The 12,862-nt window shown below is 41.4% G+C and overlaps 1 protein-coding gene across 4 annotated transcripts in view; it reads right to left on the bottom strand.

Moving 5' to 3' along the window:
* Positions 1 to 12,862, bottom strand: part of DLGAP1 (DLG associated protein 1) — a 143,892-nt gene that overhangs the window by 78,760 nt on the left and 52,270 nt on the right. For 2 of the 4 annotated variants that reach the window (XM_009637631.2, XM_009637634.2), the window contains one exon: positions 12,048 to 12,080. The exons of the other annotated variants lie outside the window; for them this stretch is intronic. In XM_009637631.2, the coding sequence (XP_009635926.1) occupies positions 12,048 to 12,080 (33 nt within the window). The remainder of the gene's footprint in view (positions 1 to 12,047; positions 12,081 to 12,862) is intronic. 4 annotated transcript variants of the gene reach the window in all.

The raw sequence follows: 12,862 nt of genomic DNA, 5'->3' as shown, positions 1-12,862 counted from the left end.
GGAGACTGGAGAAAATTGATCCTCTCAGCAGAATTTGCCATAATTATATGCAGGATGAGGAATTAGCCATTATTCTACTGTTAAATTCCTCAAGTGGCCAGAAGGAACACTCTCGCACAATCTGCTTTTTCTATCTAGTCTATGCAAAATGAAGATCCTGTTAAGAAAAATGGAGATGCGGCTGATCAGGTTCTATAAACCTGGTAATTTTTCTCCCTAAAGGTTAGACAGTGGAAGGATGCATTGGGATCGCCTTACCAGTACTTGGCTGATAGCCCACTAGCTCGTTTAGTCCGATAGCCCACTAGCTGCTGCGTAACAGAAGTTTTCATTTCAAGAAGTAAAATCATTGAATTTCACACATGCGTTTTACACATCCCTGGCAAGTTGTGATGCCAAAAGCCTCTAAATCTCAAATGCTGTTCTTGTAAGGCAACCTCTTTGCAATGGTTCATTGCTAGCGTGACCCGAACTCTGCCCTGTCGCAAAAGCAATCACGTTGCTGTGAATCACATTCCTGTGTTTTTGCTAACAAAACAGGACTCCTCTGACTGTAAGCTTCTGTTCATGCCAGGAACTCACGGCTTGGAGTACAGCTTGCTTATTGCTACCTAATTCAAGTGGAGCAGTAGTAATAAGACGAAATAGTAATTCTGAGAAGATACAAAAGGCTCATTAACACAAAGCAGGGAACAGGCTACGTCGCCTAATGAGAAGGGGGATTGCCCTTAGCGTTACCCAGTGCAGTGAAATAGCGACAACGAAATTGCGATAGGTTAGCATTGCTGGCCCGTGGGCTAGCAGCTGAGTTAGGTAACAGAGGAATCGGGAGCACAGCTATAAGGGTGGAAAACTTCTCAGTGCTTCTACTTTCCAAAAGTCAGAAAGTCTTACATAATTATTCAAATTAGCAACATGAAACAGAAAGGGAAACAAAAGCAAGACGCTATGAAAAGGGACAGCTTGTCTGAAAGATAATTATATACAGCTAAAAAGAGTAGGGGAAAAAAAGGACTGTGTTTAGTATGCATCTAGATGAGCAATGCTCCTTCCTTAAATGCAGTCTGCTCTACTAATTCTCCCCATTTCTTCTATTATAGATGTTGCAAATGTGATGATTTTATAGTTCACGACTGGGTGAGTGATCCTAGCTGCAGTACTACTACAAGCCACCCATATCCAGTCTGCTGAGATGGCCTCACTCTAATCCTAACCACTAAAACAATCACCAGTTAAAACATAAAAAGGAAAAGAAGGAAAGAGAAAATCTGATTTACTAGTAGGGGCCCAGAAAAGTCTCTTGAGTTGTCAGAGCTGTAACACTGTCATCTCCTTTTTGCTTCCTGCAGCCTCCCATGTAACCCGTTCCCTTTCTGCAGCCAGGAATGACACTTGTCTGCTGGAGCTGCCCGGTTTGTCCAACAGCACAGTTGGCTGCGAATGGACAGGGTTCCCCTTCATGCTAATCACAAGCGTGCAACCAGGAGAAACTAGAAATTTAACATATGGGCAAAACTGAGAGGAAATGACTGTTACAGCCGTGAGTGATTAATACATGCCTGCACGGCAGGAAGAGTTGCAGACCAGTAACATTAGGATACAATAATGCATTTAGCAGATATAGAATATGACTTTAATGGACTGATTCCAGAGAAAGCAGCTGTATTCAAGAGGTGGCTGTAGAGGTGGAAGTTCAACTAAAGGCCTTGTAATAACTATGCCTCTGACTATCTGTATGCCATAACCGATGGGCAAAGGGCATCTGGGACACTGTCTGGGAGTTCTTCCCTAGAAAAGCCTTTATTGATTCTGCACATAGCACTGGACCAGACGCAGCAAATACTTTTATAATTTTTAGATATTCTAATTTGCATCTTTAAGACAGAGACAGACTAGCAGCACATCTTTACAGTTTGTCTCAGAACAGTCATGTCCTACTGGATGGGAGTCCCTCAATTTTTGTGAAAATGTCAATCACTCAGAATTGGTTCAAGAAAAAGTCTTGTTTGACTGTTTGCTGGAGGTGTTGCTGGCTGACAAACTCAAAGACACCTGCGTTTTTCATAGGCAGGAAATGGTGAAAGATAAAAGTCTATGTGACAAAAATAAGTATGGAGGCATCACTGGTTTTCCCCAAAGCAGTATTATAGAATGGTTGGAGAGACACTTTCTGCAAAAATCAGAGTAAATGGCCTAGGAAAAATGGTGAATGACGTGAGTGTCATGAGGCCATCAAATATAGTTTACTAAGCAGCAGTTTTTATTGAGTAAATGAGCTATACTATTAGCTTCAACTTGTCCCCAAACAAATCTTCATTAACTAACCACTTCTGCCAAGAATGGCAAACAGCTCAGGCTTGATTATTGTGGGGAGTCATCAGGGACAGAGCCAGAGAAATCATGGTGTAAATACAAGTCTAGGAGAAGACATGACAGTTGCCTTCAACATCAGCCAAGTATTAAAATATGGCTTCAATGGAGATAGAATTGGAAACCGCAGTGAGAGTAAAGATGATTCAAAGTGCAGGAAATTCAAAGTTCTTTACAAAACCACATTTTAAGCAGACAATCTGATAAGACTCAGCAAAGCAGCTAAAGTGGATGTTGGAGAGCTGACTGGCAGATGACGTGCAACGGCAGCACATGAAGGAGGCCATGGCAGGCCATGGTAGGCCTCCTTCTACAGAATTATTTAATGACATTACTACTTTTGCAATGTGATCTTCTTTTCCCTTAAGCATATTTGAGAAGTGCAACACTTTCCTCCAGTATGAGGAAAAGCCATGACTTCCTCACTTACTGTACTTTGAGGAAGATGTATGGTAATTTGGATTTTGCAAAATTTCTACAAACTGCCCCAATAGAAGGATACCCACTTCTTCCTGCTACATTATCAAAAAGCAAACACGCAGCAGTTTTATTTTACAAGTGAAATGTTTCTGATACAAAGCTGAATGAGCTAGGTATTGCTGACAGTTTGAATTAATAATTTCCTTGGGCTTCTTTCTCTCTCCTAAGAAGCACAATGTCATGCTCCAATAACAATAACAGATTTTTCAGGAGAAAAAATTAGACGTAGAAGATGATGCCAGGTGATGCCAATGCAGCCAGCGCACTTCAGTATCAGAACCTGACAATGCCTCAAGCCCCAGAGAAGTTAAAGTTAATATCACGTTGAAAGTGAGAAAAAGAAAAGTGGTTTTGGAAGGGGAAGCCTAGACCAGGCGGGTATGCCTAATCCGGCACCCATGATTAATGTCACATGTCCCCAGTTACTCCAATGATGTTGTTTGATAACCACGCTATTTATTTTTGGAGATTAGTGATAGTAATTGGCAATATTTTACAATTTCACAGGATCTGGCTTGGGATAAAAAGACCTTCTTCCATGTGCTTCTGCATAGGCTTTAGCCAGAATGCCACCCTGAAGGAGTCCTCGACTCCTCTCCATGCATGCTGGAGAGGCAGCCAGCAAGGCTTCCTCTCATCATCATCAGTAGTTGGCAAAGTTATTTTTTTGCCAGTTCTTCAAAGGTGATACGAAGGACATGCATGTACCAAACAATGTGTTGAAGAGGAGAAAACACAGATGGTTTGTGGGTAGTGCACATGGTTGCAGTACAAATAGAAATAATCTCTTTAATGAAGACATGCTAGTTTTGCAATTGGTGGTCTTTTTTTTACCATCGTTTAGCACATGTATATGAAATATGGTGGCAGTGGTCAATTCGCAAGAACGATGTTATGGATAACATGTGCAAGGCACCTGGGACTGCTCCATCTCATTCTGCTAAGCATGATCTTCTTGCTAATTGTGGGGATGGAAAGAAAGATACAGCCGCCCCTTCTGTCTCTTCCATTTATGAATGTGGCAAAAACAATCTTGACATTGGGTAAAAATGTTTTTCTTGTGCTGCAAGTCTGTCTGCTACTAAAGCATAGGGAAAGTGTAAATATTTACCTCACTGACATTTCCCAGTGTCTCGTCTTTTGTAGCAGCGTAACAGAAAAAACCCACAGCATTTGAAAAGATTGCCCAGAAATTTTGTTTTGCAAACCATTTCTATATTATTCCTTAGGATCTGGTTGCATGATTTAAGCTTTCAAGAGAAAAAAGACTAGAAACGCTTACGTTTGTATCTTCTAAAAAATATCATAAACTGGATTCCAACAGACTCATGCTCCTGACCCAGACTCTTCTGGTTGTAAAGGCACCTGCAGTGAAATAGAGGAACCAGATGTTTCTCTGACACCAGGCATATGGAAATTACGAGCTGATTCTATGATGCTGGCAGCTGAAGACACTCAGCACCTTTTACAATTAGACCCTCAATGAGCAGAGTTTGCAGGAAAAGAAAGATCTGTCTTACTTTTGCAGCTTAACAAACTGCTCTGATCTGCAATATTGGACTTAAAATATTAAAAAATGTATCTGCAAAACAGATGGGGGGAGGACTTACCCCTCACTTGATGAAATTCCAACACTGCTGCTGTGGTCCCAGAATTCCCCACAGCTCTTTAAGCTTTCTATCCAGTTCCTACTCTTATCTGTCATGTTATTTCCCATTCACTAGTTTTTCCAGCCTTTTGAATGCAATAAAGGGATTCTGGACACCATTAACTTGATGACCATCTCATACCCCTCAATATCGCCTACCTGCAGGGGAACTGGAGACTCATCATAACCAGAATACACATTCTAAATTAAGTGTCAAAAACTGGCTACACTGGGGGATCAAACAGCATCAATAAAACGTGCTAGATAGCACACCATCTCCATTCTAGTCTACAGACCAAGCTGGATGTGATGGAGGAATAAAGAGAAGACAAAGCATTTTGGAAAAGCTCAGGTTAAAAGTTCTGCAGCTATTTATCACCATCAACTATTCACACAGGGAAAGGTGTTACTGATTCTACATTTTGTTGAAATAAATGATTTTTAAAGTGCAGGACATATTTCTGTTTCATGAAACTATTCTGGACCCACTTTGCTACTCAAAATCAGTTTCTTCCTTGTCCTTTTCCCTTCCGTCACTTCTCACCATTTTTTCCTAACCATCAAACTCTGCCCTCCAACGAAAGGAGTTATGTTGAACTAGTTGAAAAGTATAATATTAAGAGTAAAAACCTCTTTAACTCCCAGTTATTTACAGATACATGTTTTCTCCATTGGTGCATGTCATCTGTAGAGTGGGCTATTATCTTATCCTTTACTCAACTATCCCACCCAAGCTCACAGGACGTAAGACCAATCTCTGTTCTCAGCGTGAGTCTTCTCAACTAACTTAGTTGTGCATGCTCTCCATAAGGGAAAAACATATTTACATTCTCAGTAAGCACTGACAGAAACAGGAAAAGGTTCTCTCAGGACTGCAGCACATATTTGAAGTCCAGAAAGGGGGGTGATTGGGAAGGTAAATCACATTATGGGAGGGTGTTCTCATTCATAATGCTGTGTGTAATCTGTGGAAGCACGCGACACCAGAACAGACATTGATGTGCTGCAGGCTGCAGTGTTGGTGTAGACAAGGACTGCCCTGCAGGTAGCTGATGTGGGGTTAAACACAACCCCCCATCTACACGAAATGATGCTCTACGCTTTCAGATGAATGTGATGCAGCTTTTCAGCTGAGGATAAAGCCATAGAGGAAGATTTGGGAAGGGTGAATGTTGGTATTGGAAATCTTAACTGAAAACTTCTTATCCTTATTTGTCTCCCTTTCTCTGAAAAGAGAATAAGCATTTTGACCCTAGCTGTGCATTAATATTACTTTTAGCATGATCTAACTTGAGGATAGAGCCAGCTCCCTTGGAAGTACATAACAAGACAATAACAGACTTCACCTAGAACAGAGCATGCAGCCTTGCAAACCACACTATCAGAGCTACCAACACAGGCACAAAACTCCCCCTCATGCCACCTCCATCTCCCTGAATACCTTCTTCCCCTGTTTCCTCCTTTGAAAGAGGCAAATGGTAAAATGTCACATGAGAGTTCAGGGAACTGTGTGAGATAAGGCAGCGTAAGGCCACGGCACCAGGCGACAGCTAGTTCTGTCACTTGGGTGTAAATTACCCTTCACGCAAAATGGAAAGCAGCAGATTTTCTCGGGACTTCCTGAGGCAGGCAGATTGGGGCTAGTAGTTCATGGACAGGTTGGGTTTTATTCATAGCTTGTTTATTTTTGGTCTACTAAGACCCTGGCTTTTTTCCACCACAGATGTACATCATTTTACTTGACTCTTTAGCAAAGTTCAGGAGAAGAGAGTTAAAAGAAATTGAGAGCAAGGAATTTCAAAACAGAAATAGCCTGCTTTGTTTAAACAGAGTCTGCCAGCATTTATTCTGTTACACTATTACAGTGTTCTGACTTCCATCTAAACCTTCCCAGAGGGATACAGATCTACATTTTACTTTAGCTAAAGACAGAATTAATTTGAAAAAATCATTACAGCAGAAAGAACGGTTATCAAGCCACCACTGTCTTGACTGCGCAGAGACAAAAAGTAGGCGTTTTTCTCAATGGAACAAGGAAGAGATCTGTCATAGAGAGTTCTGTGATATTATTTATTGGGTTTTTTTTTTTTTCTTCTCTAGTAGCTTAGCTCAAATCCTTGATCAGAGCAACTAGGAATTGTTTTGCTCAGATGGCTTACTGCATTTTAAGTGGAATGCATTTTAGCACTCTCCCATCTGACCAAAGCCAAATTCAGTACGGAAAACAATTTCCAAAGACCAACACAGCCATTTCCCCCTTGAGAGGCCAGACAAAGGTTGCAGCATTAGAACAGATTACCAGCATCTGCCTACAGTGTGCCTTTGATAAAAGGGACTATTAGACTGTAATGGCAGCTAGACTGTCCCTCTTTGCAAAATAACATTAGGCGTTTTCCAGATCCCAGGATTTGAGTTGCATTGTGCTTTGTTATTGAGCATGGTAAAAAGCAGTGCACTAAGATCAGTGTAATAGCAAGAAATAAAAAGAGTAAATCGCATCTCTGTGTATACTTCAGAGCTTCTGTAATTTTTTTTTAATGTACAGATTTCTTTGCTGCCACATTTCCTTTGGGTTTATCTGTGGTATTACTACAGAAAAAAAGGCAGTCCCTGTTTCAAAAAGTGGTTAATTATATATGCACCCCATAGCCCACCATAGCTTCAAAGAGCCAACATTAGACCACTGCGTAAACACATATTTAGAAAGCATGAAAATGTGTAATTATTTACTGGATCCAGTACCTAATGCATCATATCTGAGCCCTGAAATGGGAATTACTGACATGATGAGATATAACAGCTCCAAACGAATTGCTGTAATACAAGAGGGGCCCTGCAGAGCTTTACTCATTAAACCCACTTATTAAAAATCCTTACTTAGTTTTTTGAAAATCTAAAATCACTCAGTCACTTTAAAAAGCCCATCATCACCAAATATCTCATCTGTAACTTCTTGGAATATGCTATGGCTCAAGAGAGCTGTGTAATTATTATATCTGAGGACAACCAGAATATTCAGGTTTGTCTTAAAGACAAACAGTGCAGGTAAGAAAGAACTGGCAAACTCACTGTGTGGAACTCACTGTGGGTGGGTGGCAGCACACTGCTGAAGACTGGACAGTAGCACACACTGAAAAGAACAACCTGAGTTATTTTTACACATTGGATGTATTCATTAAGCATAGCCCCTTCAGGAAAGAGGCCTAAATCTTGCTTCCTAAAAGACAACTGTAGTTAAAAGCAACCACATTAGTCTATTTTAGGAAAATGGCAAGAATTATTACTGGAAATGTGATTGCATTATATAAATTGGGGCATGTCTTCAGCTTACTGATTCAGCTCACTTCTGTCACCGCCATCACAAAAACATTGCTTTGGAAATAAGCCAGAACAAAGAAAAGATTCAGGTCTTTGTTGCATTTCTCCATAAAGTGAAAACTGAATTATTTGCCCTTCATCTGCTATTGGCATCTCAGCTAGGGGAGACTGTATCCTTAATCCTCAGAGTTCTTTTGTTTGAGCAATGACCATCCCTGAGAACAACATTTTGGATAAAAGTTTGTCATGGTTTATCCCCAGCACCAACCCAGCTGCTCGCTCACTACCCCCAGTGGAATAGGGGAGAGAATTGGAAGAGTAAAAGTGAAAAAATTCGTGGGTTGAGATAAAGACAGTTTAACAGGGAAAGCAAAAGCTGTGCATGCAAGCAAAGCAAAGCAAGGAATTCATTCGCTACTTCCCATGGGCAGGCAGGTGTTCAGCCATCTCCAGGAAAGCAGGGCTACATCATGCATAACGGTGACTTAGGAAGACTAAAAGTCATACTGCTGAACGTCCCCCCTTCCTCCGTCTTCCCCCAGCTTATATACTGAGCATGACGTCAGATGGTATGGAATAGCCCTTTGGCCAGTTGGGGTCAGCTGCCCCAGCCATGTCCCCTCCCAGCTTCTTGTGCCCCCCCCAGCCTCCTCACTGGTGGGGTGGGGTGAGGAGCAGAAAAGGCCTTGACTCTGTGTAAGCCCTGCTCAGCAGTAACGAAAACATCTCTGTGTTACCAACCCTGTTTCTAGCACAAATCCAAAACATAGTCCCGTACAAGCTACTATGGAAAAAAATAACTGTCTCCCAGTCAAAACCAGCACAATGCTATACTGTCCTCCTCCAATATGTAAGTCAAAGTTGACTGTGGGTTTATTTTATATTCTGCTGCGCGTTCTATCCATTAGTTTGTGATTAAGCCATCACTGCTACAGGAAATCTGCTTCCTTGCAATGTAATTCCAGGCATATTCTAAGAGGTTTGGTTCCTATTCCTGCTTGCAAGTCAGAAAACATTGGGCCCAAAACTGCAGATACACAAGGCTCCCAAGTCAGAGCTATTGAAGTCACATTGGCCTGGCCCTGCACCTGAGCTCACTGTTAGGACACCAGACCTGAGCTAAACTGCTGCCCCTACCTGAGGTAGACCTGTCAGCCAGCCTAAGCTTGACAGCACAATGTAGACTTGCCTTGCAGCAATGAGCAGACGAGACGGTTGATTTAGCCACCGCTTCTTGGATTGTGGCAAAATCACTGAGGTTTCATGTTTGTTTATAGGCTTAGAAAACAGTTAATTCTCAGCTAATGAGACTGGAGGCATGCAGTGCTCAGCCAACACAGCAACCTGCAAATTACTATTTTGCTTGTCATACCCTCCTGTACATTTGTTACAGTAAATCAAGCGGTATTTTGTCTCAGCTAGGCATTGGACATTCAGGTGCTTTAATATACTCAGACAAGCGTGGCTGCACGCTCCTTCAGGGGTACCTATACGAAGCACATACACACCAGCAGGAGTGGGGTGCACAACTGTGGGACCAGGGTTGTCTCGCTGCATTAGTTCACCAGGGGGTCTCCATCTAACTGGGGCTCTGGACACTCCTACAACAATCTCCAGATAATGGTGCATTTGATAACACATGTACCTAGTCTGAAGCAAAAGCATAGCTCAAATCCAAACATGACCTGTACTCCTTTAGGGAAAACTATATAAACCTGATCACCTGAAATTATTATCACGTTAGTGTGTGCAGTATAATCAAAGGAAATGAATTAATGGTACAATACATTTAGGCACATTCCATATAGACATATGCAAAGGGCTTCCATACAATTTTTCATTTCTGTAAAGAAATTAAGAAGAGACTAACAAATAATGAAACATTACATTTTATATAACTAATTACTGCATCCTCTTTATTTGTGCTGCCACTAGATGAACGATCTTAAACAGTCTTTTCATAGAACAACATAGATTTCTGTTAAAGATCTCCTTCTCCTGAAAAAACATGTTTTTTCCTGTTTCATTTGAGACTGTCAAATCTAGAGGTCCGATGGCCATCCTATTCCCAGAATCAGAAAAGGCCCGCAGTCAGACGGCTGACTGCATGCCAGGCAGCCTTTGCCAAAGCACCGCTGGCAGTTTGAGGGAGGTGTCATGCTGGTGAGAACACATCTCCAGTCTGTGGCCAGTGTGACACTCCCCAGCATGAGAGACACGTGGACATTGACAGAGTTAGTGGGGCTGGAGTGCGAGGTACCCATTTTCAGCCTTGGAGATGTCCAAGTCGTTTAGAGAACTGAAGAAGCCAACCACACAAGCATTATCTGAACAAAATAGCAAGAGTTTTTCTGTGCTTCTAGAAATGTCCACAAAGTAAGACAACACATTCTTTCAAGACATTTTAAGATCACAGTTTTGAATGATTAAAATCTTTCTCATATTCTTACCTCACTAAGAGCCTTAGCCCAAAAGTCTAGAAGCGTATCAAGCAAATGAAGAGCAAGAATAGTAGGCAAAGATTGAATACCAAAGGGTATTACAAGCCTTTGATTTCCTGCATTTGAAACACATTTATAACTTTAGAGACCACTTTTGACTCCTCTAAGGTTTATGTTTTCAGAGGTGGAAAAAACAAATAGGCCACACCCTACAAAACAAAGTCTTCCTCTCACTCTTTCTCTTTAGGAATTTCTGAGCTTTTGCTGTGCCCTTATGCTCAGCAAGTCACCTCAAGCCTCATCTGAAATTGCAAAGACTGAGCACTTTCCTGAAGTGCTGTGAGGGAAAGTGGACTTGTCGTAAAGAAACCCAAATCACCAAGCACCAGGGTGAATGCCACAGGTCATCTACCTCCAGATCTGGGTAGTGTCTCAGATAGGACCAAACAGTTTAAATTCAATATTCATAATCACACAGAGAAAAGAGGCAGAATCAGGAAGGATGATGAAAAAGTGATGTAATACATTCCGCTACCTGACATCACTTAAATTGAGAACCAGCTGTAACAACCAAGTATTCTTAAAGTAGGGGCATGTGTAATGTTTATTCCCGTAATGCCTGTCTTTCAGACCACAAAGTTTCACGTGCCTCCAGGACATACAGACTTTACATCCAAAAGGTAAAATGGAATTTAACAAACTTATTTCAATTCCTGTTCTCAATTTGCATAAAACTACACCACATGTAAACTGACCGGTGCAACCTGCCAAATGTTTGGGCAGCCTTTCCATGGCTGACTCTTTCTCACAGCTCGGTCCTGCTCCTTCTCAGGCACTTATTGTCAGAGCAATTTCCATGAGTGCCTTGCATCATGCTTTAAGTCAGTTAGAAATGTTCCAGCAAGAGTTCTGTTCTGAGTAGCTCTCATTAAAAACTTCCACTGGCTTCATAAACATGGTGTTTGTTTTTTTTTTGTGTGTGACGTGGAGCTTAACATTCATAAAGCTGACTTCTGGGATAGACAAGATAAAACTTGCTCCAGCTACATTCAGATGCCTCTGAAATTGGAAACAGTGTTCTTTTCCAAGGTCAGCTCCTCATTAGTAACGGAAAACATTTTTAAGTGCTGGTTTAAGCAATTTGATAGCGGATCCAAAGGCAGACTGCATTTCAGGATTACTCAAGGAAACAGAGGAAATGAACCATGTAAATTCTTTGTCAAACAGTTTTCTACACTCTTCAAATCTATTTTAAGGTTCAACATCTGCATGAAGGCTTTAACTTAGTTATATTTCTTCAGACCTTCTGCGGAAATATCTTAATTTTGGTACAGATCCAGAAACCAATCCTAGCTTCAACTGGAAAACAAATTTGAAATCCTAATCCCTTGTTTCTTTTTGGACAGAACAATCTCTGAGAGGACAGCTCAGGGGAGTCCAAAAGAGCTTGGATGCAGCTGGCATACAGTCAGTTACAGTTTCCTTCTGCACAGGATTTGATTTTATTTTTTAATTCTCCCTGGCACAAGTCTATTTTTAAAGTTGTCTGCATTTTTTTTTTTTAATTGGCTAGGCATCCCCTTAGAGATTTTCCACAAAATACCTGACCTCTCTTGGTCAGATGTTCAAACGAACGGAAGGAAAACAGCTTGCTCAGCTGAAGCACCAAAATTAGCATATAGTATGATAACTCTTAGTCCTTCTCTAACCTGCTCGCTACACAGCATGATTTCCTTGGGATTTTTGTTTGTTTTGGTTTTATGGAGAAGTGCAATATTACTGAGAATCACCAGATGGCATTGCTGCAGATAACTTTGATATTCCTGCTTACCTGACTGTGCAAGGGTTAGATATTGAGAAAATACTCATTGCAATCAAGTGCAGAGTTTTTGCTGATGTTTCTGCCCCAGCTCCATTACAGAGGCGTCATTTCCAAATTAAACATATCCAATCTCAATTATACACTTGTATCCATACGTGCTAATGCTTGAGCCCTCACAATGTCATAAGATTTGTTTGCAGCAAAGGAACGTGCACGGCTGCACAGGCATGGTTTAGAAACACAGACACAAGAAATGTGGGTGAAAGATGTTCTTTAGACTGCTTTCAAATTTCTCAGCTTCTTAATTACTGTATTCTTTAAGCTCATTGGAATGATTTACAGACTTTTAAAATTGTTAAAAGGCTACCTATTTAGTGACTGAATCTGTTGGCTGAAGAGTTTCAGCTACAACGGTCGCATCTGCAAATAACCTGGGATCAAATTATATCATAACTCACACCTCATTAAATTCCTCTGAAGAGACAAATGACATGGGTGGTAATTTTTAGTGCAGGCTATGGTGTATAACATATGCCAGTACTTCACAGCCGCTGTAGCTCCCAGCCCGCACAGCCCTGCTCCCAGGGACGGGCCCCGACTGGTGCAGGGTGAAGCTGCCTCCATGGGTCTGACCCATGCCGAGAGCTGAGCAAATGCGAGGGCGAATGGCCCTTTTCAACTGCTTAGCTTTCAAGGCATGATGGAGTTGTGCCGCGGCACTTCTTTCCCAAATGCCTCTATTTCCATATCAAACGGTAAGATTGTATTTTCTCTTCTTCATTT

Source organism: Egretta garzetta, unplaced genomic scaffold, assembly GCF_000687185.1.
Source record: "Egretta garzetta isolate BGI_Z169 unplaced genomic scaffold, ASM68718v1 scaffold534, whole genome shotgun sequence".
Classification (NCBI taxonomy): Eukaryota; Metazoa; Chordata; class Aves; order Pelecaniformes; family Ardeidae; genus Egretta; species Egretta garzetta.
Note: the sequence above shows the minus strand (reverse complement) of the source record. Positions and strands in the feature narration are given on the sequence as shown.